Raw genomic sequence first — 26,783 nt, forward strand, 5'->3', positions numbered from 1 at the left:
CAGCATTTCACACATCGGCTCCCGTCACTCTGTGCTTGGAGGACACGGAGTTGTCGTGAGGCAAAGGCATGTGTAACATGCGTGTTACACGTGGACGACGAATGCCTGGTCTGGCTGAGTCCAGGATCCATCCCTCCTCTGTGCCAGACGGGGACAGATGGACGCCCCCCTCGGTCCCAGCCCGACCCCAGGCTCACCAGGATGCTGTAGAAGAGCTCATGAGCGAAGAGGCCCAGGACGCTCGTCAGGATGTAGCCCACGTGGTACAGGAACTCCATGTCCATGACCATGGCCTTATAGCCACGGATGAAGGTGCCACGGTTGCCCACAAAACTCACCACAAACACGATCTTGTTGGTCAGCTAGGTATAGAAGACAGAGAATAGGGGTTTGCACCCCGTCTTTCAGTGACCCTCAGCCAAGCCCAGCCCAGCCCAGAGGCATGAGTGGTACCGGTCTGTCTCATCCAGGAGGCACAAGGTCACGGACCTGTCTGAGTTCCTGGAACTCAGAAGCCCCCAGCCTCACAACACTCGTTAGGAAATCATAAAGCAGGTCTTGGATGTCCACCTGTGCGCTGGCCTGTGGGCAGTGTACGACCAGCACCCCGCGCTCAAGGCTGCTGATGTCAAGTGCCTAGTCCCTGTCTGTGTCCTGGCTGCCTCAGCTGCCGTGGGAGAAGCCCAGAACAGGCCATCCTCTGGCCCACAAAGAGCAGGGACCACGAGCGGTAGGGATGATGGGGTGAGCAGGGCGGCACTCACATTGAGGGCGCCCAGGATGTTGAGCGTGGGCCCAATGCCCAGGTAGTAGATGGACCGAAGGATGAGAGCCACAATGAGGGGACGGACACTGTAGCGCTTGGTGAACAGCGCCGCGATGGAGAAGCAGATGAGGATCCAGAAGAGCAGCGAGATGAGTGGGGAGCCCAGCACGCCTGGGAGCAGTGGGCAGGCATGAGCGGGCTACTCAAGCCCTCATGGCCCTAGTGTGAGTCCCAGAATCCCCCTTTCCCAGGAGTCAAGGACCTGATGTGCCTGCTGCACCCTGCCAGCGCTTGCAAACATCTGGAGTGTCTGACTCATCTGTGTACACACACACACACACACACACACACACACACACACACACACACACACACGCCATCTCCCAGGAGGCCAAAAAGGCTGTGTGTCCCTTGACCTACACTTGCCCCTCCATAACATGCAGGGGCGCTACAGGACAACTGGGGGTGTGCCTCCCCATTACGCAGGGGAGGAGCGGCAGCCTCACCTGTGGACGCACCCTCCACGTAGGGGTAGAAGAAGGCGATGATGATGTTGATGAACACAGCCAGGTTGAAGGAGATGCTGCCCCACAGCGTCATGCGGCGGGAGAACCAGTAGATGAGCGGCATGCCTGAGGAGACGGTGGAGCGTGAGGGTCCTGGCGAGACCCCTCTGCCTGCCCGGGGGAGCCCCAGGACGGTGGGGGAGCCCCAGGACGGTGGGGGCCCCTGGTCCTCACTGCGCAGCCGGCGCTGCCACTCCATCTCGTTGTGCAGGAAGGAGGACTGGTGGAAGAAGTCGCTCACTTTGCTGCCCTGCTCGTCCTGCTCCGTGCTGGTGAAGAGCCGGTGCTTCGTCTCCTCCGTGAGGAACTGGCAGATGCCAGGCACGGGGAACACGATCTGCTCCATGCTCCGGTCTTGCCGCACAATCTGACCGGTCGGGTGACACCAGGTGACGCCGGGCAGAGGCCCTCACCGCTCCCAGCTCACACCCGGTACCCCCCCTGCCCCACCTCAATCTGTGAGGTGTGATTCTCGTAGTAGGCCAGGGGGTCTTCCTCCTCCTCCTGGGAAGGCGGCGAGGACTTGAGCATCTGCGACAGCTGCTTGTTGTTGAGGCTGAGCTAGGGGCCAGGGCACTGGGTCAGCCCTGCAGCCATCCACAGTGCTGACCCGGGGTGACCCCTCAGCTCGCCCAACCAGAACAGAGGAGTGGGGTCCCCTGCTCAGCCCTGCCTAGGGTCCTGCTAGCATATTCCAGACCTGCTCCAATTCCAAGGAGGCTTTGCTTTCACATCTATGCCAGGGTTACTATACCTGCCTGAGGCCAACTGCAAGCCCCACCCCAGCTCTAGCCTGGCTCTCAGGACCATGCTCACTGGGTTCCAGGCTGGCTCCAGATGGCAGCAGCTCTCTGGGTCTCTAGCCTGCTCCTTGCTCATCACACTTCTCACTGAATCCCCATTCTCTTCCTCAGGGCAGAGCTCTGTTCCTCCACAGACACCAGTCCATCCACTCCACAAAGCCAGGGCCCAGCATCAAGCCCCACTCCAACCTCAAACCCTCACCCCTGCTGTACCATGGACGAGATGCCTTCAGCCTCCTCCTCCTGGATGCGCTTCACTGGCTTTAGCAGATGTTGCAGCTGTTTGTTGTGCCTGGAGAGCTGCAGAAGGCAGGACAGGACAGCTATGGGCACTGCGTTGGGGGGCGGGGCCACAGAGGGGCAGGGCCACGGGTGGGGCTTGGTACCTGCAGCGCCAGGATGTAGATGTTGTGGCCCACTTCACGTGGGCTCACCTCAGAGTTCTCCCGCTCCTCCTCCTGCAGGTAAGCCTTCTTGATCACATCCACCTGGGGGGTGGAGCAGGAACGACAGAGCACTTGCTGTTATGCCCACTCCTAGGGCCCTGACCCCCATCTCTTGCACCACCTGCTAAATCCCTTCTCCTCCGCTGCCAGCCAGTCCTCACCAGCTCCTGAGGCCTCAGGCTGATGAGGATGCGTTCTGCATTCTCACTGTCATGCCGACTCTCCATCAGAGCCAGGAGCAGCTTGGAGGCATTGTCCTGGGTGGAGGGGGCAGGAAGCAAGCCAAGCCTGAGGGCCCCACTATGACCCTGAAGCCTCCTCCTCATTTTGAGAAGCACCCAGTGTGTGAACCCCTATGGGCCAGCCTCACCCACCCAGAGCAAACATGCTCAACACCCCCCCCCAGACATCCCCCGACCCCTGCAACACACACACAGAGGAAGTCCTCCTCAGGGGAACCCAAGAAGCGTGAGATGTCTGTTCCCACGTGTAGCCAATGCAACCTGCACATGTCACCAAATGCATACACGCAAAAGAGGTCCCATCACATACAGCACAACAGTGCTATGCATGCCACGCGCCCACCACGGGCCCCACCTTGAGCTGCAGCACCAGATCCATGCGGTACTTGCAGAGCGGGCTGATGTCATTGAGGATCAGCGCCGTGATGATATCGATGCCGTTGGATTCATGAGTGACGATGCAGGTCTGACAGGAGGCAGTGAGAGGTGCGAGGGCCAGACCCATCAGAGGCATGGCAGCCGTGCAGCCCCACCGCCACGCCCTCAGCTCCTCCATGAGTACAGTGCCACCCTGAGGCTGCTCACCTGGTTCTCGTGACAGGGGCCCTGGCAGTACTCCGTGAGGGTCTCCAGGGTCTGGATGACCAGGCCCACATTGTCCTCGTTGATGTAGAGTCCCAGCAGCCCCAGGCCCCCCGTGGTGCTTCCACACATGATGTCCAGGAACTGCAGGGTCTCACACACCAGGTTGTAGTTGGTCTTGTTGTTCTGACAGCGCAGGAAGTTCTGTGGAGCACAGGCAGGGTGGGCGTGGCACAGCAGGCCCTGTGGCTGTGCCCAGTGGCAGGCCAGTGGGGCCAGGCAGGCATGGGCAAGGCACTCACCTGCAGGTCCCGGTTGTGGTTCTCACACAGCAGCTGCAGGAAGCGCAGGATGGGCCGCATGATGAGCACAGAGGTGCCCATCTCACTGCTCTGCACACGCTCACCCATCTCGTGCCCTCGGGGCAAGCTGGGGCCCAAAGAATAGCGGGAGGAGCTGGGCATGGAGAAGGAGGCCACGCGGCCTGTGGGGGCAAGACTTGGTAAGCTTAAGGCTCCCCCCGTGCCCTGCGCGTCTTGTCCTAGGATCCCACACCCCATGTCTGCCTGGAGCTCGACCTTTGGTGGTAGGGTCTGCCGGCTCACGGTCCTCTCGAGGCTGGCTGCCCAGGTCGCTCATGTTGACCGCAACTGTGGACTTGGTCTCCTGCTGGGCACGCTTCATGCGGTCATGCAGCACCCTGAAGAAGCGCTCAGACTTCCTGTCGCTCGTCATCAGGTTGTAGAAAGATTTCTGGAGATGGGTTGGGGGAAGAGAGCAGCCTCAGAACTGTCCTGGCTCTGGGTGGCCTTGGTGAGGCCTCAGGAGCCCTGACCTGAAGCCGGGCACCCCTAGGAGACGGCAGCAGCAGGAAGATCAGGAACTCAAGGTCATCCTCGGCTACTTATGAGTTTGAGGACCACAGCATTCTATGCAGAGGAAGTCTGGGAGACAGAGGTGCCCACTGAGACGGAGGCTTGGGGTGCACTTTCGAGGCCAGCCTGGCAGGGCCACAGTGCTGGGGTGGTCCCCAGGCCCCTCTGGCCACTAGCCCCAGTAGCTGCTCCACACTGCAGCCAGAAGGGTCCTTCAGAAGCCTAGGTCTTGCCCGTCCACACTGCATGAAGCCTTCAGCAGCTCCATCTCCCTGCAGGGCGAAGCCTCAGACACTCAGTGCTGCGAAGCCACCGGAAAGCCTGTTGTAAAACCCCAGCACCCCTCCAGCCCTGCACTCTTCCCACACAGCTCCACCCCAGGTCTGCATCACTGTCCCCTAAGATTGCCACTGCCATTTGTCAACCCCGTCCATGCTGGGGATGAAGCCTTGTGAATGGCAGGCAAGCACCATGGCACTAGACCACCCGCTTCTTGCTTTTTTTCCTTGTTTTTGTTTTGAGACAGTGTCTCTACATAGCCCTGGCTGTCCTGGACTTGCTTTGTAGACCAGGCTGGCCTCCAACTCACAGAGATCTACCTGCTTCTGCTTCCCAGACAGGGTTAAGTGACAGTACCCAGGGAAGCTTTGAACTTGGAATGCCCCTGCCTTAGCATCCTGAGTGTCTGAAATGGCAAGCCCAAGCCACAAGTGTAGGCTCAATTTTCTTAACAAATATATTTATTACGAACTTGTTAACCAAGAGTACCTCACTTATAACCTCACCAACCTAAACAATACGAAAAGAATATTAAAAAATACAACAATAAAACCAGAAGGATATCAGTTCCGAAGAATGATTCTCCTGGTGTAATCAGCAGGATTTCTTCTGCTGGAACCTCAGCCAGAGCCCAGAATACTTCCCTTGAGCGGTTCTCTCTAGCAGCATCTCAAAGCGGAGCCATGAACAGCCATAACTATCTCAAGTCTCCAAAGGCCCCGCCTCTTGTTTTTGGCTCACATTTATACCTCCTCTCAGCATTTGTTCAAGGACGTTTTTCAGCTGGTTAACAACCAATCTCCCCCACATGGTGGTTCAACTTCTAAGGGGATAAACATCACCTACTCTCTCTTAAGTCTTTTTCTCATCCCCCATTTGTGATCTAAACAAAAAACACATTTATTGCTCCTTCACACTAGGCCCAGGCCATCGCTCCCTTTAATTTATATGCTCTGTTCTCCACATCTGTCTTGCATCTGCCCTCCACAGCGTGTCTACACTGCCTATGTCCCTTCCAAAACACAGGTATCAAGAGAGCACAGGTTCTGCTCTTCTTCCTGAATCTTGGTGCCTGCATCATACATTGCCTGTGACACAGACTGGTGTTCAGTGCTGAATGGAAAATGTGAAGGAAGGAGGGAGGGAGGGACGGAGGGAGGGTGGGTTGGAGGAGTTGGGGCTTTGCAATAATCAGGCCTGGGCTCTAAAGCTGAGGAGGACTGGGGTAGGGGTGGGGAGGGAGGCCTGAGCAATTCCAGAATGGTAGACCTAGGGGGACTGGACAGAGGGTACAGCGCAGGCCCAGGCAAGGGGCCACAGACACGGAAGGTGGAATCACCCCTGGGTCGCTCCCAGCACCCAAGCCTGCAGCCTCAGCACCACAGCTCCTCCGAAGCAGGCAGCACCATCAAAGGTGGAGGCACCCCGTCCCAAGCCCCGCACCTGGATCTCCGTGTTGCCCCCGTCCAGCAGGCGGATGGCCAGGCCGATGCTCTCCTGGAAGATCTTCTCGTTCTTGGTGCTGGTGATGAGATCACACACCAACTTGGTGGCCCCCTCCTTGTCCAGCCGGCACTGCGTGGCTGCGATGGCCGACCAGTCCTGGTCCAGGCCTTGGGGAGAAGCTCATATGAGACTGTGGTTGGAGGCAAGAGCCAGCGCCATGGGGCGGAGCAGACAGTGGGGCCGCAGCACTGACCGGAGCCTGCGGGGTCAGCGAGCTCGCCCCGGGGGCCGGACTTGCGGCTCTGGAGGTAATTCTGCAGCAGCATCTTCCGCAGCTGGTTGCCCTGGAAGGGCAAGGCGAGGCTTTTGGTGACCATGGCGCTGTGTCCCGAGCCTGCCGGGGCCTGGGGGGGGAGGGGGGTCCTGATACTCACCCGCTCCCCATACTTGTTCTTCTTCAGTAGCATCTGCTGCAGCGTGCGCAGCACCTTCACGCACAGCTTCTCCTCTGACTCCATGAGGCCCTTGGTGTGACGGATGAGCCTGGGGCAGAGGAGGCAGAGGCTTAAGGGGCCACCTGCCTCCATGTAGCCCCAGCCTTCTGGTCTCTGCCACTGGGTGCCCTGCCCAGACCCAGGTCACCACAGCCCTCGCTCCCTGCTTACTTGGACAGGAAGCCCCCACTCTCACAGCGCTGGTAGGCCTCACTGCCCTCCAGAAAGAGGAGCTCAGGCCAGTGCAGCATGTCCACCAGCACCGAGAGCTCAGCCTGCACCAGAGGCTTCAGCCGCTCTTCAAGGGCCGTGATGATGTCCTAGGGGGGAGAGCAGGATCACCACCTGGCCCAAGACGACCAGGTGTGACCACGCCCCGCCCCACAAACAGCCCGCCCTTCCTAGGGGCCAGGCACCCGTGCCCACCTGCAGCTTCTCAATGATGTTCTTGTAGTCCCACTGGTTGGCGGTGGGGATGGCCCTCGGGAAGGTCCTTGTGGCCGTCTTGTAGTTGGCCGCGCTGCGCTGGGCTATGGCTGCGCAGCAGCCCCCACTGCTCAGCAGGGCACTCATGTGGGCATCAAGATCCATGGGCAGCAAGATGGCCCGGCTCTTGGCTGCAAGAGAGGGGAGGCTGGTACGGACGGCTGGGCCACGCTCAGGGTGCCACAGGAGGGGCAGGGACCGGTGCCACCTGTGCCCCTGCTGGGAGTTCTGCCCAGTTCCTGCAGCACCCCCTACTGCCCGGATGGCTCGCACACACAGTTAGCAAAACTGGACAGGCAGCAGGAAGGACAGGCCACCCCGAGAGACATTGGAGCTCGAGGTTAAGGTGGTAGTTGTGGGCCTGCTGTTGCCAGCAGGGGGCTCCGGGAAGGTCCAGCATGGGTACTCACCCACCATGGCGAGCGTGCGCACACAGGCCTCCACCGAGCCCTTGTGCTGCTGCTGCAGCCAGGGACACTCAAGCAGTCGCGTGGTGGACTGCAGCAGCTGCACCACAATTGTCTGGTGCGTCTGCAGGAGACAGAGAACCCAGAGGCAGCTCAGCCACCCCAGCCAGGGGTGCCAGGGGGCCCGGGCCCGAGGCCCTCACTACCACGCTATGCCTTTGGTCCAGATGGAAAGTCATCAGTTGTAGCAGTGAACATCACCCCCTGCCTGTGCACGGCCTGGGCTCAGAGCCATGCCGACCACCTTTTCCTTCCTTTAGAGTGACTGTGAGGAAAGGTGCTGTGTCTGCATGGTTCAAAAGCCCGAAGTCTGGCTCGGAGGCTGAGAGCTCTTGCTCTGACGGCCCAAGCCCGGTCCCTAGTGCCCATGCCCGATGCGTGCTTCAACTCCAGGAGACCCAACGCCCTCTTCCTGCCTCCTCAGGCACTCACACACCTGCACAGACAGACACACAGACACAGACACAGATCACACACTTTAAAAAATAAAAGGTAAACATGGAAGACGGAGGCCGGCAGATCTCTGTGGGTTCCAAGTTCAAGGCCAGCCAGAGCCACAGAGTGTGACCCAGGTTCAAAAGACAAATAATAAAGTACAATTTAAAACCAAACAAAAAATAATGAAAGGTAAGGTAGACTTTGGGCCCGTGAGCTAGCTTCACAGGTAAAGGCATGTGTCTCACAAACCTGGTAATCTCGGTTTGATTTCCAGACACGGGGAAGGGTAGACAAATAACTTGGCCCCAACAACATTGTGTCCTAACCTCCACAGGCTCACTGTCACACACGCTACACATGCGCATACAATGACAGTATGTTTAAAAGGTCTATTACAGACTCAAATTTATCCCACCCTACAGCCAGTCTGAGGCTAGGGGGATTTTTTTTTTTTTTTTTGAGACAGGCTGACCACCTTGAACTCACAGAGATCCACCTGCCTCTGCCTCCGTGCTTAGATTAAAGGAATGTACCAACATACCCAGCCACAGATAAAAAATTTCAGAGTCTCCTTGTCTCAAATGTTTATCAAAACAACTCACCCTTCCTGGACTTAACTTTTTTTCTCTTTGTTTGTCTGTTTTAAGATGGGGCCTCACAATCTCACTGTAGCTCTAACTGTCCTGGAACTCACTGTATAGACCAGGCTGGCCTCGAACTTGCAGATCTGCCTCCCTCTGCCTCTGAGTGCTGGGATTAAAGGTGTGCACCACACCCTATGTACCTAACCTATTTACTCTTCTCAGAGTTAGCCTGGTTCCAGCACTGGCCCTTGCACCCATGGGTGCCACTTCCGTCAGTTTCCCCTCCATCTTCTGTGTTTGTAATTTAGGCAGTGCCTCAGGCCGTCCTCAAGGAGACCTGAGACTGTAATTAAGGCTGAGAAGTATCTCAGCTGTGGCTCTCAGCAACTCAGATCAGGCCCCCATGCTGATGACAATGAGTCATAGGGCCCCGCCCAGCCCCTGTGGGTAGTACAAGGACTCTGCAAGCCCTGCAGTCCTGCGGGTACTCGTGGCTCTGCTGCCCTGGCAGGAGCCACACCCACCTCACCACCCCAGGGCCTGCACATCCGCTATACCGACTGTGGGTTTCCTGTGTTAATCTTGTCAATCCCATGGGGCCTAAATCAGTGTGGAGTGTGTCTGTGAGGATATTTCCAGAAAGATGGAAGATCCATGCTAACATATGTTGGAGCCCCAGCAAGAATAAAAAAGGGCGGAAGTGAACTGAGAGCCAGCATTCTTTGCTTCCTGACTAAAGTGCAGCCAGCCACCTGTGTTCCTGAGCCCTGTCAGAAAATCCTTAAACTGTCTCTTGTCAGTTACTTTGTAGCATCCCCACGGTAGTGCCTGACCCCCATCAGGGGCTGTTTATTACACAGCAGATGACTAACGCACTGCACACTGCATTTTGTTGCACCTTCCTGTGCTCATGCAAGCCGTGCTCTTCTGCACTCGAGAGCCGGCTGGAGTGGCCGTGCTTGACCTCGGGGCTGCTCACCTGCAGCGACGTGCTGTTCTCTGAGAACGGGGAGCTGAAGAAGGCGCTGATGGTGTCCAGCACCACGGTGAGCACGTACTTCTCTAGGGTGGGGTCCGCCAGGCGCTTCTCCCGCTTGTTGCAGACCTAAGGAGGGAGAGAATCAGACGGGGCGATCTACAGGTCGTCCCTCCACCCGAAGAGCCCACCCCTGGCCCCCGGGACAGACCAGAGCCATGTCCAGGGTGAAGTTCTCGAAGAGCGTCCAGATGTGGTTGCTGGTGTAGATCTCCTTCATCTCTACCTCCGTGTCCACGTAGCAGTGGTTCACGAAGTTCACGTACGCCATTTTAACCTGGGCGGCGCGTGCAGAGGCAATGTCAGCAGGGCCTGCCCAGGCTCCCCCCTCTTAACCCCTGCCACCCTCCTCACGGTCCTGTGCCTCTGCCAATGCCAAAACGTGGCTACCCCACATCCCCCCCACGTGGCTACCCCACATTCCCCCCACGTGGCTACCCCACATCCCCCCACGTGGCTACCCCACATTCCCCCCACGTGGCTACCCCACATTCCCCCCACGTGGCTACCCCACATTCCCCCCCACGTGGCTACCCCACATCCCCCCCACGTGGCTACCCCACATCCCCCCCCACGTGGCTACCCCACATCCCCCCCACGTGGCTACCCCACATCCCTCCCCACGTGGCTACCCCACATTCCCCCCACGTGGCTACCCCACATTCCCCCCCCACGTGGCTACCCCACATTCCCTCCCCACCTGGCTACCCCACATCCCCCCCACGTGGCTACCCCACATCCCCCCCACGTGGCTACCCCACATTCCCCCCCCACGTGGCTACCGGCCATCCCGCTCCTGCTCCGTGCCCTTCTCCCAGCCCGAGCTGCGCACCTCTGTGATGCAATCCTCGTGGGTCACCACGGACACCACATCCTCCAGCGGCAGCAGGGATGTGCACTTTATCTCCGTGTACACGTTCTTGCCCTCCGCACAGGCAGCCAGCAGGTCCACCAGGGAGATGTGATACATGAGGGGGCTGTGGTCCTCCACGCCGTCTCGGGCTGCCTTCATCATTTCCAGCAGATGGGCCAGAGAGGCCTTGTCATTGTAGAATACCACCACATCGTCACCTGCGTTGGTCAGCTGTGATGGGAAGCAAGCCAGAATCAGGGCCTCATCCAACCCTCATCCAGGCGTCACCTCTGTCCAGTGCTTGTCAGGGCAAGCTGAAACCATGACCCCAGCTATGACCTTATACTCATGCTCAAAGTTTTGGAGCTTCTGAAACAGGGTTTCACGTAGCCCAGGCTAGCCTTGAAATCACTATATAGCTGAGGATATCCTTGAACTCTTTTTTTCAATTGTTGGTTTTTATTTTATGTGTGTGAGTGTTTTGCCTACATGTGTGTCTGTATGCAGTACCCACAGAAGCCAGAAGAGGGCATCAGATCCCTGGACCCTCGAGGTACAGATAGTTATGAGCCAGTGCTGGGAATTGAACCCTGGTCCTCTGGAAGACCAGCCAGTGCTCTTAACTATAGAGCCATCTCTCCTGCCTGACTCTGAATTCTTGGTCCTTCTACACCAGCCTGCTAAGTAATGGGGTCACAGGTGTAAGCCATCGTGCCTGGCTTCCTGCCTGACTTTTGGGGTTCCTTGGCGGATGTGTCCAGCCTTCTTCCATCAGAGACCTTGACCCTGGATCTGGAATGCCACCCAATGTCCTCAGCCTCCAGCTTGTGCACTGACCCCAGGCAGGCTCGACCTCTCTCACTCTGACATCACCGCCTCTGTCCCTGCCCGCTCCTAGCCTGCCTTGAGATGCTCTCAGGGACAGACCTCCCAGGTTGGGATGCTCCCGGGTTGGGATGCTCCCGATCTCTGCGTTTTGCAGAGTGCATGTTTGTGTGTTATTATGATGTCCCAGGCCTGAAGCTCGGGTTCCTGGCCCCAACCAGCACCCTGAGTTCTACTGATTTCCGCCCTCCCTCCCCACGTTCGCTCTGGGCCCTGGGGTCCACGCCAGCTCCCCGCGGCCCAGGCGGCCCTCACCTCCGTCATGATCATGTCCTGGCACTTCTTCACGTACTTGCCCTCGGCCTTAATGACGGTGTGCAGGAAGTCCAGGTACTGCACATGGCGCCCGTGGGTGGCCAGCAGGTGTACAAAGTGCTGCAGCACGGGCTCGCTGATCTCCGAGCATAGCTGGTAGTTGTTGAGGAAAATGTGCTGCATGGTCTCTGCCTCCAGGAGCTGTGATGGGCAGGGGAGGGGCATCAGAGAAGGGCGGAGCCAATCAGAGAGTGGGGAGGTCTATCAGGACCCCTGCGCATGCGCCTCACCCCGGGCGTGAGGAAGAGTTGCAAGTGTTTGTGCAGCAGGGCCTGGTTGCCAGGGTTCCCAGCGCAGAACTTCTGTAGGAACTGGTGTGTGTAGCGCAGGATCTCCAGCATCTTGTTGTCGCCCTGTGTGCAAAGGGAGGCTGCTAGGCCACCAGGGAGGGGCAGGCTCGGGGTGGCAGGAAGTGGCCACCAGTGGGGACAGGGATGGGGTGTACACACACGCACAAATTTAAAAAGTTTTAAAAAATCAGCCAGGTGGCGCACATCTGTAATCCCAGCACTAGGGAGGCAGAGGCAGGCAGATCGCTGTGAGTTCAAGGCCAGCCTGGTCTACAAATAGAGTCCAGGACAGAAAAGGCTACACAGAGAAACCCTGTCTCGGAAAAAAAAAATCAGCCAAGGGGCCTGAGGCAATTCCCAGCACACAGAGGAGCCACGTTCCACTCCGGCACCCAGACCAGGAGGCTCGCAACCTACACATTCCATCTCCAGGGACTCGGACGTCCTATGACTCTGAGCATGTGCAGACGTACACAAATATTCGAAAAATAAATAAAGGTCAGCCAAGGCGAGGGGCTCAGGGTCAAAGGTAGAGAGAGGCTGAGACCAGGATGAGGGGAGGGGGTGGGAAGGACAGGGTGTCACAGGTCCATTGGGATAAGGAGCTCAGGGTCCAAGGTCTAGGATCTGGACTTTTCCTTGTGCTGAGACCCTTTAATACAGTCCCTCATGTTGTGGTGACCCCCAACCATAAAAATTATTTTGTTGCTACTTTGTAACTGTAATTTTTACTAGTTATGAAATGTAATGTAAATATCTGTGTTTTCCGATGCTCTTTGGTGACCCCAGAGGGGTCGTGACCCACAGATTGAGGACCGGTGGATGGAGCCGATAGGCTGGGTCAGCCCAGAGGAGGGGAAGGAGCTGGGGTCACGGAGGCGGAGGCTGTGTAGCTCAGTGGAACAACGTTTGTTTGCCTTGCATGAGCAGGGCTCTGGGTTCAATGCCCAGCACCAGAGAGAGAGAGACAGAGGGGGGAGGGGGAGGGAGAGGGAGGGAGGGAGGGAGGGAGGGAGGGAATGAGAATTACAATTACAGCAAAAGCAAACTACACCAAGAGATGGAGGGTCAGAGGTTGATGGGGAGGCAAAAGTTGGGGGTGAGGGGGGTCAAAGGTTGGGGGGGTGTCAAAGGTTGGGGTGCAACCAAGGTAGACTCAAAAGAGCAGGTGGGTGTAGGTGGGTGAAAGGTGAGGCTTAGGCTGGCAAGGGCTGCTGTACAGCGCAGGCCGGGCCGGAAGCGGGGTCACCTTGTCGTAAGGGATCTGCAGCAGGTCCAGCATGACCTTGTGGGCGTCCATGTTCTTCAGCAACCTCTGCTGCTTCTTCCTCATCTGCTCCCCAACCCCACACATCTTGTTCAGCCTCTCCAGGATCTGCAGGGGAGAGGGGGGACCAATGGGAACCTTGTGCCTTCTCCTCAGGGTCCCCTCTGCCTGGCCGGCTGCAGCCACACCCATCTACCTCAGCGACAGAAGGAAAGCCGCTGCGGCTGAATCAGGCTACCCGGGCAACCCGACAAAGGACCAAAATCCCATCCCGCCCATAAAGCGCATCCCATTAACTTCCTTTAGCTTTAAAATAACTCTGCCGGGGCCTCAATGGGGCTGTTTGGGACGCGCCAGAATCTGGGAGATGCCTGGCTGCAGGGCCCAGAGGGCGGAGCTGGGAGAGGCCAGGCCAGTGGGAGCCCCATCTGAACCCCTAACCCACCGGCCCACAGCCCTGCCACTCACGCCCTTGACAATCTGGTAGTTCTCGCTGCTCTTTTCTCCATGTGGCTGCAGAAATCCCTCTTCGTCCGAGGGCCGCTGAGGACGCAGAGAGCAGAGTCATCCGGGCCCCTCATTTTGGGATACCCCGGTTGGCTCCTGGAAAGCCGGCTTACCTCCTTCTTGTCCTTGGAGGCGCCCGCCTCCCCCTCCTCGCCCTTGACGCTGCCTTTCTTGTCCACCCACAGCTCCGACTTCTCAACCATCGTGCGCAGTCGGTCCAGTTCTGACTTGATCACCTTGTAGTTTTCAACATCCTGGGCTGAGATCAGCAACTGGACCTGCACGGGGAGGGCGGGGCCGGGCTCGCGGAGGCACGCACCCCCAGATCTGCAGCCACGCGGGGAGCTCCAGTGCCCTCCTGAGACCAGAGCCTCCACCCAAGTGTTACCCCCGCCTCAATCTGCTCAGTGTCTACAGCTCCTTCCTCCAGGAAGCCCTCCCTGTACCCTGCCCAGAGCTGACGCGTCACCTGGCTACAGGCACGCACGCTCAGGTCACACACCACTGTGGCCCGTCACTGGCCCACTCAAACAGGCAGAGGATCACTGTAGGGTCACTGAGCCCCGGACTCCCTCCTCCCTCCCACTGGGCCTCGCCCTCCTGTTCACGTGGGGCTGTAAGTGGCGTTGCATGCTCAGGGAGCTGGGCAACCAACACAAGCTAGTGTCAACGACAAATACATCATGAGTGCTTGCTAAATGCCAGCCTCCATCAGCAGGCGACTCACGGGAGGCTGTCAAGGAGACTTGATGGCACAGCGATAGATGCCAGGCAGCTCAGTGAGAGAAGCCTGCAAGCCAGACTTGCTATGGAACGGTGAACAAAGGTGCGCGGAACCACCCTCTCTCAAGAGCCGTCCACGGCATAAGAAATGAGTCAGGCCAGGAGGTACCACGGGAGACCGAGACGGATCCTCCCCTGAAGGCTTTGAACCAAGCTGAAAGCCCTGACGTGAGGCCCAACATCCCTGTCACGCCAAGAGCAACTGGAACCCATGTTCCCCTGGGCTCCAAGCAGGTGCAGGCCCAGGGCCCAGCTGGCAGCCTGCTCACCTGCTTGAAGGTGTGCATGGCCTCCTGGCGCTGGCTGAAATGCTTGAAGAGAAGCTGCAGGGCGCCAGAGACGAGAGGCGCGTAGTCGTGCATGGTCAGGTGTAGCAGCACGCGCAGGAACATGCGGCCACCCTCGTCATCCACCTCCAGCATGCTGCTGGTCTTCCTGCCGGCAAAGGCGGCCACGGCCACGAGTGGGAGCCAGTGAGCGAGGGCGTGGCGCGTCCTGCCACCGTGGCAGCCACAGCAGAACCACACCCGAGGCTCAAAGCAGAGAACCCCTGCCCCACCCCCACCCCCGGGTGGCCTCAAGGGATCCTCGGTCTCCTGGGAGGCCTCAGGCTAACCCTCAACCAAGCCCCTGGTGCAGGAAGCCGTTGTGTGGGGTCCACAGCCCCCACCCCACCCCACCCCCACGCTGAGAGGGTGAGAAGACACTTCTTCCTTCAGTGAGAGAGAATACCAGCCAGGCCTGGGGGGGAGTCGCCAGTAATAAACCACAGTCCCCTGCACATCACCCTAGACTTGTTAATGGAACTGCGAAATGCCATTTAGTCTCACCACTAGCTGGAGTCTCCGTGCTAATCACACCCACAGTGCAGCTGCCACCTAATGCGCTAACACAGAGCCGCGTGTAGTGCTTCCGATGTGTTTTCTTCGGTATTTTGATAACTATTTTAACGCACTGTTTCCCTTGTAAATTTGTGGGGGCTTTGTTTTACGAATCTATTCAGCTCTACTCTGTTCTGGCTTGTTTTCCGAGACAGGATCTCACTAGGCCAGGTGCCCTTGAGCTCTGACCATGCTGAGTGCCTGGGTTTCGGGTGTCAACGCCACGCCTGGCTTGTGAGGTTCCGGGGGTTGAGCCCAGGCCTCATGAATGCTAGATAGATTTCTGCTAACTGAACTACATCGCCAGCTCCTGCTATGAATTCACAATGAGATCAGCCCCGCTGGTGTGCTGGATACCAAGGCGGGCTGGGCACCCGATGGCAGGGGCTCTGACTGACTCTCTCACTCCAGGATGGGGGGGGGGGGGGACACGTGCTGCAGCCTCCTCCCTTCTCCACCTGCTGTGAGGCAGGGGAATGGCTGCCCAGCCAGCTGCCCTGAGCTCTGCTGAACGGACACACAGCTGCCCCATGTGAGGGTGAGGAAATGACCAGATTGCCCAGGGCCTGGGTTTACCCTGTCCCGTGAGGGGAATGGGCAAGCCAGGGAAGCTCGGTGCACAGAGCTGAGGAGGGTCTTCTGGGGGACACAGTGGAGGGAACGGCCAGCCCTCAGCCTCAGGAAGCCCAGGTTGTCCAAAGAGGGGGTGCAAGCCTTGTGGTGACAGCTTGCCCCCCAACCCTGAGCCCACCTCAAGCCCAGCCTCACCCTACTCCAAACATGGCCTCTGCCTGCTCCCCGATGCGGTCCAGATTCATGTTGGCAGCTGTGGGAAGCGAGAGTGACAGAGATGCCGGTAGCCAGAAACTCGGGCACAGGAGGATGCCCAAGCCAGCCCCAGGCGCCCGTGCAGCCGGTCTCCACTGTGAGGGAACAGAGCTTCCAGACTGAGAGCAGAGACCTCACCAGCTCAGGAAGCCAGGCCCTGTCACTGCACACCCTATGGGCCCGATTCCCCACTTAGGAAGGGTCCCCTGCCCTGCAACCAAAGGGACAACGGAAATGCATTTCGGGGGTGGAAAGGATGGGTTGGGACAGCAGAGTGGTGGCAGGAGACAGTGGGAAGAATGGGAGCTCACTGGTGGAATCGAAGGCGGGGGCCGTGCCGTCCGCCCCGCTGTCCTGCATCGGAAACACCTCCACAAATTCCTTCTTGAAGACGGACAGCAGGTAGGAGATGCGGTAGTCCAGGCGCACGTTGAGAATAAACTACACAGACAGAGATGATGCTGTTCTAAGGGGGTGAGGGGACCCCGAATGGGCTCTAGCACCCCACCACTCAGGATGCTCTGAGGCATCGAAACAGAACAGCCAGTCCTCTCTCTCCCCAGCCCCTGGCCCAGTGATGGGGGCTGGAGCCTCCTTTCAGCATAAAGCAGTGAGCCCCCATCTGCTGCTGTCCCCACACACACCCCAGGACAGACAGTGACAGGAGATGCTTAGAGATTCCCCAGGTCAGCAGGCCAACCTGTCCTTCCAGGTCCTGTGCCAACGCCCTCTCTGGGAGGGAACACTGAGGTGCAAAGACACAGGGTTTGGAGGACACCCATGACTGCCTCTACTGTCACATTAAGTCCCACCTCCAGCTTGCCCATGGTGGTCACTCTGTCACGCCCATGCCCTCTAGTTACGAGGGCCTCGTCCCTCTTTGGGACCCCATGAGTCCCTCTCCAGGAAGCAGCATGTCTGTGTGGGGCTGGAGTCCCCAAGTAATGTCAGACCTTGAGGACCAAAGGTCTGAGCTAACTAACCTGGTGATGCCCAGCGGCTCTGAGCACCGGGGGCTCCCCACCCCCTCCCCGGGACCTCCCACCCACCTGCCCAGCACCTGTAGGATTTCCAGGATCTTCAGCTTGGTTTCCATCACCACAACATCTTCATTATCCTCAAACTTGCTTCTGTCCATCTGTTCGGGGACACCGGCTCCGGCAGGCAGGCTGGAGGCACCAAAGACGGACTGCTTGCGGCTCAGCACCATAGTGGACATCATGTGCCCCACGCCCTGGATGGACCTCCGCACGTTCTTGCCTGTGGGTCACAGAAGGGTCACCAGGGGATGCACATCAAGGCTCCCGGTTGCTGACTGCCATGGGGCAATTGCTACGGGGGAAGGGGAAGGGACGGGGCGCTTTATGCGGAGTCTGGGAAAACAATGGGCAGGGCCAAGGCAGAAGCAAGCAGGAGGTGTGAAGAGATGAGTGTATTCTCTGTGGGAAGCTGGCAGCCTCTCAAAGTATGAGGGACTGAGGGGACACTGTGCGGCAAGGCTGGAATCAGGGGCCAGGCCCCAGCACAGTTTAGATGAGCATGTGTTGTCGGGTGTCAGGAAGGGCAGGAGACGGGGTGACATACTCCCAGCTGGCCGGGGGGTCTTGTCCTATTCATCTCAAGGCCAAGCCAGACCCAGCAGAGCATCAGAGCAGCTGGGATACCCAGGATGGAGCAGCAACGCAGGCAGCACTGGGTGTGCCAGGAAGGGACTGAGGAGGGGCGGAGCCTCACCACCAGGCTCCTCATAGGCCTGCAGCATGGCCGGGGGTGCCTGGACACAGTCAATGATGCCGAGCAGCGTGCGCGTCAGCCGAAGCAGCTCACTGAAGCTGTAGAAGCCGAAGTAGATGAGATTGTGCGCCAGGCTGACCACCTGTGGAGGGGGCGGGGCCAAGTGAGGCACGTGGTGGGAAGAGACCAATCAGCACAGAGGTGTGCGGCTGGGGGCGGGGACGGCGGGGGAGCGGCAGTGGGGGTGTGGCTGATGTGCGGGACTTGGTTTTTCAGCCGCAGGACCAACACGTGCGGAGGTGTGGCTTTTGTTCACGGGGGAGAGTGTGGCTCTGCTGGGGTCCGAGCAGGACAGAGAAAACCAGAATAAAGGGGTGTCTGAAGGAATTCCCAGGAGGGTTGAGTGGACTCAGACAAGCAGCTCTCTTCTGCTCACTGAACCCTGGGGAAGCTGTCTGTTGGGGTGAGTGGGTGGATGGGGGGTGGGGGGCACTACCCTCCCCCGAAGCACGCACAGCCCACCTCAAACGTGAGTTTGTTCTTCTCCTCGTTGGCGAAGGGCACAGCTTCGCTGACCACATTGTTGAGGTAGTCTTCCACGAACTCCATGGTGCTGGCAAACTTGTTTTTCTTGTCATCTCGGGAGGCGTTGAGATTGGAATCATAGCTAGATGTGGGAGCAAGAGGCATGAGGGTCCCCCCCACCCTGCCCCACCCCACCCCACTCCACCATGCCTCCCCCCACCCTCCGGACTCTCACTCCTTGATGGTGATGGCGGTGGGGATCTCCGTCCAGAGGCGTGCAAACTTGACGGGCGTCACCAGCTCCTGGGGGTCACGGTCCACGTGCACGTGCAGCATCAGGTGACAGAAGGAGGCGCGGAGGTCAAAGGGCAACATCTCATCCGCCATGCACAGGAAGAGCAGGTCCACGCCCAGCTGCTTGGAGATCTCGTCGATGGCCAGGTATTGGCGGTCCAGGCACATGCGGGCAAACAGCTTCAGCTGGTACCTGCGGGAGGCAGCGGATCAGAGGCTGCAGCTGGGGCAAGGGCAGCAGGCTCTGCCCTGGTGAGGACTGCACACCAACACGTGGCAGGGAGGACATGTCCCCTCCTGATAAGGGAGGGCAGGGATTTTCAACGGGTCCCTATAGGAAGCGGGGGGGGGGGGGGGGGGGGGCCGGGGGGAGGAGCCTGGGAGAGTGGGAAGAACCCGCCGCCCTCTGAGTGACGTCATGCCTCTCCCTCCTCGGCACAGCTCACTACCTCTCAGGGTCCTGGAGCCAGGCCCCCCATGTAGGAGCTGTGGCTCAACACTGAAACACCAGGCAAGCTCCCCAACTTTACAGGGCACGGGCGCTACCTGCTTCCCATGGTTGCTATGAGGTGTGAGTGATGTGGTGACAATATCCCAGCAGTGCCCGGGGGGCACAGCTTGTAGTTAACAAGAGCCTTGTGTACAACCAGGTTAAGACATGTCTGGGCCAGGTGTGATGGCTCATACCTATAATCCTAGCCCTCAGAAGGATGAGACAGGAGGATCACTTAGAGTTCAAGACTAGCCTGGACTAAAGAGAGACACTGTCTCAAAAACAAAAAAGCCAAAAAACGAAACAAAACAAAAAGCCAGGTGGTGGTGGCGCACGCCTTTAATCCCAGCACTCAGGAGGCAGAGGCAGGTGAATCTATGTGAATTTGAGGCCAGCCTGGTCTACAGAGCAAGTCCAGGACAGCCAAGGCTACACAGAGAAACCCCGTCTTTAAAAAAAACAAAACAAAAAAGGCTGGAGAGATGGCTCAGAGGCTAAGAGCACCATCTGATCTTCCAAAGGTCCTGAGTTCAATTCCCAGCAGCAACCACATGGTGGCTCACAACCATCTATAAAGAGATCTGGCGCCCTCTTCTGCCCTGCAGGGGTACAAGCAGGCAGAACACTGTATACATAATAAATAAATCTTAAAAAAAAAAAACATCAAAAACAAAAACAAAACAAACAGGCCAGGTGTAATGACTCATGCAGAGACGGGCACCGCCAGGAGTTAGGGGGCAGCCTGCTCTACATAATGAGACCTTATCTCAAAAAAAGAAGAAACTAGAGAGATGGCTCGGTGGTTAAGAGGACCCAGGTTCAATTCCCAGCATCTCATGTGATGGCTTTTACACCCAGATCTCCAGGCCCAGGGGATCCAGTGCCCTCTCCTGGCCTCCTCAGGCACCAGGCATGCACACAGTGCACAGATATGTGCAGGTAAAACAACCACACAGAAAAGAACCAAAATAACAAAAAAAGCAGAGCCAGTCAAATGGCTCAGCTGGTAAAGGGTGCTTGCTGCCAAACCTGCTGAACTAATTCAACCCCTAGGAAGTACACTGTCACCCTGGGACCCGTGGAAGATGCACGCATGCACACACGATAAAAAAATAAACAACAAAATAAACAGATAAGTGAAGACATAGGAGACCTGTCAGAGACAGGGCTATGCAGGTTTTTTAAAGGCCTGGTCACTGTGTTGAGCCTGACCCTCAGGACCATTCCTGTGTGGGAAAAGACTTTGTGCAGGACCAGGAAGCAAGGACAAGGCACAGACCAGAGGCCCCTGACAGCACTGGAACTGTCTGGAAGGGGTGGGGTAGGACGCAGCGCCAGGCACCTGTAGTAACTGAGCACGTTCTCGTCGTGAGCGTTGCCGGCCCTCGCCTCCTGCGCCAGCTGCCTCACGCTCTTCTCCTGCTGTTCCCTGTTCCTGTCGGTCCACGTGAGCCACACCTCCTCTTCCGAGTACTCGATGCTGAGGTACTCGTGGGACTGAGCCATCTCCTTCACGGGCCGCAGCCTGCAGTCAACAGTACTGTCAGGGGGCGCACGCCGCTGGACCCTCCCAGCCCTGGTCACCCCCCCCCCAGCCCTGAGGCCCCTTGTTTATTTTTATTTTTTTGAGACAGGCTCTCACTATGTATAACCCCAGGTGGGTGGAGCAGAGTCCAGGTTTCTGCGCTGTCTCTGTGTGGGGTTCAAACCAGCCATGGCTCACTCTCCCCTCAGTATCCAGACCCTCCACCCACCCCGCCCCACCCCCAGTGCCGGGCACTACAAGGGTGCAGGCGCTAGCCTGAACCCCAGTGAGGCTCTGGGGGTGGGGCTGCCACTCACTCAGTCTGGATAAGGATGTCACTGTTCTTGGGGTCCAGCACACACTTGCAAATAAGCTCTTGGGTGACAGGGATGGCGATGTGGTTGGACACGCACAGGTCGGAGAGGTAGTCCAGGAACCTGGGTGGGTCAACAGGGTCAGCTACACACTCAGAAGCTGCCCTGGGGGGCCAGAAGCTTAATCCCCCCCCCTCCTTCCTGTGTCCAGGGGGCCCGCCATGGCTCTTCCCTGGGACAAAATATTTAACAAATGGTTCAGGCAGGCACTGACTCAGTTACCAGAAGGGTTTCGGGGGGGGGGGGGGTGTATATCTATATGGGAACTTGTATCTATTATGGCTACGCTAAGCCAATTTGAGAGTGTGCCCCCACCACTGCCGTCCCGCCCTGCGCCCCTGCACTGGAAGCAGTTAACAACCAGCATCAGAGGCCGGGCGCGGGTAGCGCACGCCTTCAGTCTCATCACTGGGGAGGCAGGGGCCAGCCTGGTCTACACAGAGAAACCCTGTCTCAAAATGACAACAACGAACAAAAACCAAGCCAAACAAATGAACAAACGACAACAACAAAAACCGCAGAGGAAGGAGACACTGGGCAGGCAGGCATGGCACCGGGCAGCACCGGGCAGGCGGGGCAGGCGGGGAGGCACCGGGCAGGCTGGGAGACACCAGGAAGGCAGGCGGGGCGCGTGGCACACCTGGGCTCTCTGTTCTTGCGCACGAGGCTGACGAAGGTCTCCACCTCCGTCTTGGTGATGTGCTTCTCCAGCAGCTTCCGGTTGTTGTGCAGCAGGGCAGTGATGGTGTCCTCAGCCAGGATGTCATAGCCAATCTGTGACTGCATCATCCCAAACTGCTTGGCTATGTGCTCCTGGGGGGGGGGGGGGGACGGTGGAGGGGGGTGTCATGGGGATCATGGGCAAGGACCGAGGCTGCTCTGGCGCGCCTCCGAAGCAGCCAGGGAGCCGTGCCAACCGATCAGGGTGACAGCCCAGAGCCGCTGCCTCGGTCCTGGAGTGTGTCCTGTGGAGCTGGGATGACGTCCGGTCCCCCTTCCACACTCTCAGAGCGCTGCGCTTACAAGCGTCTCCCATCCTGCCGGTTTGCACAGCACGCCCAGGAGGTGCGCGTATGCTAGGCAAGCACCTACCAGCTGAGCCGCATCCCGAGCCAGCCTGTACCCACATCCCGAGCCAGCCTGCACCCTCTGCTGTGGCTCACACTCCTGCTTGCCTCTGGAGTCATCCTGCAGCCGGGAGCACCAGGACTGACTCATCTTTGCAACAGGACTGAAAAGGTCCCCAAGTGACAGTGGCCGACAGGACAGGACACCCCCAAGACAAGGGTAGCGAAGGCTACCCACCCCCTGGACCAGATTGACTTGTAATCTTTCGTAGGACCTGGGCTGAGACACAAAGATGCTTCAGACCTGGCTCCTCGTCCCAATCCCTCCTCTTTTTAAACCTAGAGCTCAAGTTGGTACCTAAAGACAGACTTGGGGACTGAACCCCGTTATCTGTCTTTCTTTCCTTTTTTTTTTTTTTTTTTTTTTTTTTTTTTGGTTTTTCAAGACAGAGTTTCTCTGTGTAACCCTGGCTGTCCTGGACTCACTTTGTAGACCAGGCTGGCCTCGAACTCACAGTGATCCTCCTGCTTCTACCTCCCGAGTGCTGGGATTAAAGGTATGTGCCACCACACCTGGCTTTACTGTGTGTGTGTGTGTGTGTGTGTGTGTGTGTGTGTCTGTCTGTCTGTCTGTCTGTCCGTCTGTCTGTGTCTCTCTGTCTCTGTGTGTGTGTGTCTGTTTGTCTGTCTGTCTGTATGTATGTATGTATGTGTCTGTATATGTATGTGTGTGTGTGTGTCTCTCTCTCTGTCTGGGTCTCTGTGTGGGTGGGTGTATGTCTCCCTCTCCTTCTCCCTCTTGCTCTCCCTTTCTGCTTTGACCATTACCAGGCTAAATCTAGCTTGTTCAAACTGCCAGAGCTAAGTGTTTCTTCTAAAAATCTCGTTATAACTCTGGTGCCCTAGACAGGGTCTAGGCCAAAGGAAAGGGCACAGGTAAGGCTGGGAGGCCAGGCTTCCGTCCTGTGTCCAGTTATCATGTGGTCCCGGGTGCGGTGCCTCTACACTGGAGAGAGAAAGCGGCCTCGGAAAGCCCATTTCAGGAGGCGATGTAGGCTCAACAGCCAGAGCAGGCTTTACTCAACATGGTTTCTGAGCTGTGATGTGTCTCCTACCAGGGCCTCACCTGCCTAGAAAGACTGGCTGAATGGTACAAAATAAACCGTGATAACTTGCTCAGAAGTGAAGAACAGACTAGTAGGCAGCCTAATCTTTATTCCCAGCACTCGGGAGCTAGAGGCGGGCGTACCTCTGTGTCTACATAGTGAGGTCCAGGCCAGCCAGGTCCACATATGAGACACCGTCTCAATAAACCAAAAGATGAGAAGGGTGAAATATTTTAGGACAGCTACAGCAGAGGCCAGGGCAAGCTACCAGGGTTAGCACCCAGCCAGCCATGCAAGCCGGAAACCAGGCCCTCCACCTGTGCCCTCCTGTGCCCTGCTGAGGGAAGGCAGGGCACATGCCGGCCAGCCCGTGCCCACCTGGTTCTTGCGGTAGTCCTCCTGAGAATGCCGCAGCACCCGGTAGCAGAGGCGGAACATGTACTGGTAGGGGGCGTTCTTCTGGTCCGACAGTTCCTCCAGCCGCACCAACGGACCTTCGCCCCCCTTGTCACAGAACGGGGCCTTCAGGATGCCAAAGATCTGAGGGGTGTAGAGAGTGAGAGGGACTCTCCCATTCTGCCTGTACCCCTCATCCAAGGAGCCCCAACCCTGACTGACTCCGGCCCAGAGATGCCCCGCCCAGCAGACGAGAGCCTCTGAGGGCTTCTGTGTTCTCATCAGCACAATGAGAACAACAGTCCTCCTGCAGGAAGAGATCAAATGAGGGGATGCCTGTCAGGTGGCTTAGATACACACCCCTCCCCCCAGTGCTAGGGATGACACCGAGGCCCTCGCCTGGAATACGCTAAAGCCAGTCTACATCTTGGCTCCTCACTGGGAAGATTCCATTGAGCCCAATTCCTACCTCCTCATTGGTGGATCTAGGCAAGGCTCTACGCTGATCCAAACCCTGAGCCCACACTGGAAAATTCTAGGCATGCTCCCAGTCCTCACTGATGTAGCCTAGGCAGGTGTCCTAACCTAGCCTCGGCCCCAGGCGTTATCCAGAAAGGTACTCTCCTGCTGAGCCACACTCCCATCCACTGTCCCTGAGCCCCACAGGAGAGCCGTGAGCCCCACAGGAGAACCATCAGACCCACAGGAGAGTCGTGAGACCCACTGGAGATTTGTGAGACCCACAGGAGAACCACAGGAGAACCATCAGACCCACAGGAGAACCATCAGACCCACAGGAGAGCCATCAGACCCACAGGAGAGCTGTGAGACCCACAGGAGAACCATCAGATCCACAGGAGAGCCATCAGACCCACAGGAGAGCTGTGAGACCCACAGGAGAACCATCAGATCCACAGGAGAACCATCAGACCCACAGGAGAGTCGTGAGACCCACTGGAGACTTGTGAGACCCACAGGAGAACCACAGGAGAACCATCAGACCCACAGGAGAACCATCAGACCCACAGGAGAGCCATCAGACCCACAGGAGAGCTGTGAGACCCACAGGAGAACCATCAGATCCACAGGAGAGCCATCAGACCCACAGGAGAGCTGTGAGACCCACAGGAGAACCAGGAGCTCCTGCAGAGCCACAAGCCCATGAAGAGCTATGAGCCCCACTGGAGAGCCACGAGCCCCTGCAGAGCACACACCTGCTTAAGGATGTTCTGCTCCCGCATCAGCTTCTGCCGCTCTCGGTTGGGCTTAGTGACCATGACGTCCAGGACGTTCTGCCCGTTGTTGGGAACGTCGCTGACAAAAAACACCAGGTCCTCCAGCAGCTGGATGACGAACCTGGCCAAGAACAACACCAGAAGCAAGCGTGCTGTGCTGAGTGGCCGCTCCCGTGGGCACAGCCAGCGTGTACCCACGCGGCAACAGTCACACACCAGCCCGCCACCAGGCCCAGCATTAGTCCCCTCCCACCATGCATCCTAAATCCTGGGACTCCAAGCTGCCCCAAGACAGCAAAGCTCAGGACACTGCAGCCTGAGAGAGAGCTGCTGGGCAGGTGGGTTGGGGCACTGCTTGGTGTGAAGGGGTCTGCATTATGCCCCAGTTCTACAAGTCACAGCCATGTGACCCTGAGCAGTCAATCTCCTAAGACCCTGAGCCCCAGTGGCTCTGTAAGGCTTACTTCTGGGATGGTGTAAGCAGAGACCCACAGGAGAGCCGTCAGACCCACAGGCGAGCCGTCAGACCCACAGGAGAACCATCAGACCCACAGGAGAGCCATCAGACCCACAGGAGAGCCATCAGACCCACAGGAGAGCCATCAGACCCACAGGAGAGCCATCAGACCCACAGGAGAGCCATCAGACCCACAGGAGAGCCATCAGACCCACAGGAGAACCATCAGACCCACAGGAGAACCATCAGACCCACAGGAGAACCATCAGACCCACAGGAGAGCCATCAGACCCACAGGAGAGCCATCAGACCCACAGGAGAGCCATCAGACCCACAGGAGAACCATCAGACCCACAGGAGAGCCATCAGACCCACAGGAGAGCCATCAGACCCACAGGAGAGCCATAAGACCCACAGGAAAACCATCAGACCCACAGGAGAGCCATAAGACCCACAGGAAAACCATCAGACCCACAGGAGAGCCATCAGACCCACAGGAGAGCCGTCAGACCCACAGGCAAGCCGTCAGACCCACAGGAGAGCCGTCAGACCCACAGGAGAGCCGTCAGACCCATAGGAGAGCCGTCAGACCCACAGGCGAGCCGTCAGACCCACAGGAGAACCATCAGACCCACAGGAGAGCCATCAGACCCACAGGAGAGCCGTCAGACCCACAGGCGAGCCGTCAGACCCACAGGCGAGCCGTCAGACCCACAGGAGAGCCGTCAGACCCACAGGCGAGCCGTCAGACCCACAGGAGAGCCGTCAGACCCACAGGCGAGCCGTCAGACCCACAGGAGCGCCGTCAGACCCACAGGCGAGCCGTCAGACCCACAGGAGCGCCGTCAGACCCACAAGAGAGCCGTCAGACCCACAGGAGAGCCGTCAGACCCACAGGAGAGCCGTCAGACCCACAGGAGAACCATCAGACCCACAGGAGAGCTGTCAGACCCACAGGAGAGCCATCAGACCCACAGGAGAGCCGTCAGACCCACAGGAGAACCATCAGACCCACAGGAGAACCGTCAGACCCACAGGAGAGCCGTCAGACCCACAGGAGAGCCGTCAGACCCACAGGAGAGCCGTCAGACCCACAGGAGAGCCGTCAGACCCACAGGAGAACCATCAGACCCACAGGAGATGGCTCCCGACTTCAGGGGTACAAAGTCAGCCAGGTTCCCTGGTTGCCCCAGTCCCACCCTGTCTACCTGGTCTCTGTGACCCTAGAGAGAAACTCAGCCATCTGCCCCCCTCCCCCACCCTCCTCACTCCGCACCTGCGGTCATTCTGGCTGATGAAACCTTCGTTGAGTTTCTCCACAGCACTGGCCAGCATGGAGCTGGCATCATTGGCAAAGTCCAGGTCACGGATCTCAGACACGGGCACCGACACGATGGCGAAGGCCTCCTTGTCCTCCTTGGTGGGGCACGTGCCCAGCTGTAGAGACAAAGGTCAGCA

The 26,783-nt window shown here is 58.1% G+C and overlaps 1 protein-coding gene across 1 annotated transcript in view; it reads right to left on the reverse strand.

Moving 5' to 3' along the window:
• Positions 1–26,783, reverse strand: part of ITPR3 (inositol 1,4,5-trisphosphate receptor type 3) — a 68,578-nt gene that overhangs the window by 5,033 nt on the left and 36,762 nt on the right. Inside the window, exons 13-51 of the mRNA XM_084753705.1 lie at positions 26,602–26,762; positions 24,848–24,989; positions 23,616–23,777; positions 21,705–21,877; positions 21,008–21,127; positions 20,508–20,690; positions 18,614–18,865; positions 18,376–18,520; positions 17,854–17,995; positions 17,180–17,379; positions 16,431–16,560; positions 16,060–16,117; positions 14,680–14,845; positions 13,741–13,905; positions 13,589–13,663; positions 13,103–13,228; positions 11,794–11,916; positions 11,504–11,704; positions 10,343–10,594; positions 9,662–9,787; positions 9,454–9,579; positions 7,396–7,516; positions 6,926–7,116; positions 6,671–6,819; positions 6,440–6,548; positions 6,259–6,349; positions 6,003–6,172; positions 3,984–4,158; positions 3,708–3,889; positions 3,409–3,609; positions 3,179–3,289; positions 2,743–2,838; positions 2,522–2,623; positions 2,349–2,435; positions 1,783–1,893; positions 1,507–1,699; positions 1,273–1,398; positions 765–937; positions 198–362 (exon numbers count right to left, since the gene is read on the reverse strand). Coding sequence (XP_084609831.1) covers positions 198–362; positions 765–937; positions 1,273–1,398; positions 1,507–1,699; positions 1,783–1,893; positions 2,349–2,435; positions 2,522–2,623; positions 2,743–2,838; positions 3,179–3,289; positions 3,409–3,609; positions 3,708–3,889; positions 3,984–4,158; positions 6,003–6,172; positions 6,259–6,349; positions 6,440–6,548; positions 6,671–6,819; positions 6,926–7,116; positions 7,396–7,516; positions 9,454–9,579; positions 9,662–9,787; positions 10,343–10,594; positions 11,504–11,704; positions 11,794–11,916; positions 13,103–13,228; positions 13,589–13,663; positions 13,741–13,905; positions 14,680–14,845; positions 16,060–16,117; positions 16,431–16,560; positions 17,180–17,379; positions 17,854–17,995; positions 18,376–18,520; positions 18,614–18,865; positions 20,508–20,690; positions 21,008–21,127; positions 21,705–21,877; positions 23,616–23,777; positions 24,848–24,989; positions 26,602–26,762 — 5,781 coding nt within the window. The remainder of the gene's footprint in view (positions 1–197; positions 363–764; positions 938–1,272; positions 1,399–1,506; positions 1,700–1,782; positions 1,894–2,348; positions 2,436–2,521; positions 2,624–2,742; positions 2,839–3,178; positions 3,290–3,408; positions 3,610–3,707; positions 3,890–3,983; positions 4,159–6,002; positions 6,173–6,258; positions 6,350–6,439; positions 6,549–6,670; positions 6,820–6,925; positions 7,117–7,395; positions 7,517–9,453; positions 9,580–9,661; positions 9,788–10,342; positions 10,595–11,503; positions 11,705–11,793; positions 11,917–13,102; positions 13,229–13,588; positions 13,664–13,740; positions 13,906–14,679; positions 14,846–16,059; positions 16,118–16,430; positions 16,561–17,179; positions 17,380–17,853; positions 17,996–18,375; positions 18,521–18,613; positions 18,866–20,507; positions 20,691–21,007; positions 21,128–21,704; positions 21,878–23,615; positions 23,778–24,847; positions 24,990–26,601; positions 26,763–26,783) is intronic.

Source organism: Acomys minous, assembly GCF_964271855.1.
Source record: "Acomys minous genome assembly, chromosome: 13".
Lineage (NCBI taxonomy): Eukaryota > Metazoa > Chordata > Mammalia > Rodentia > Muridae > Acomys > Acomys minous.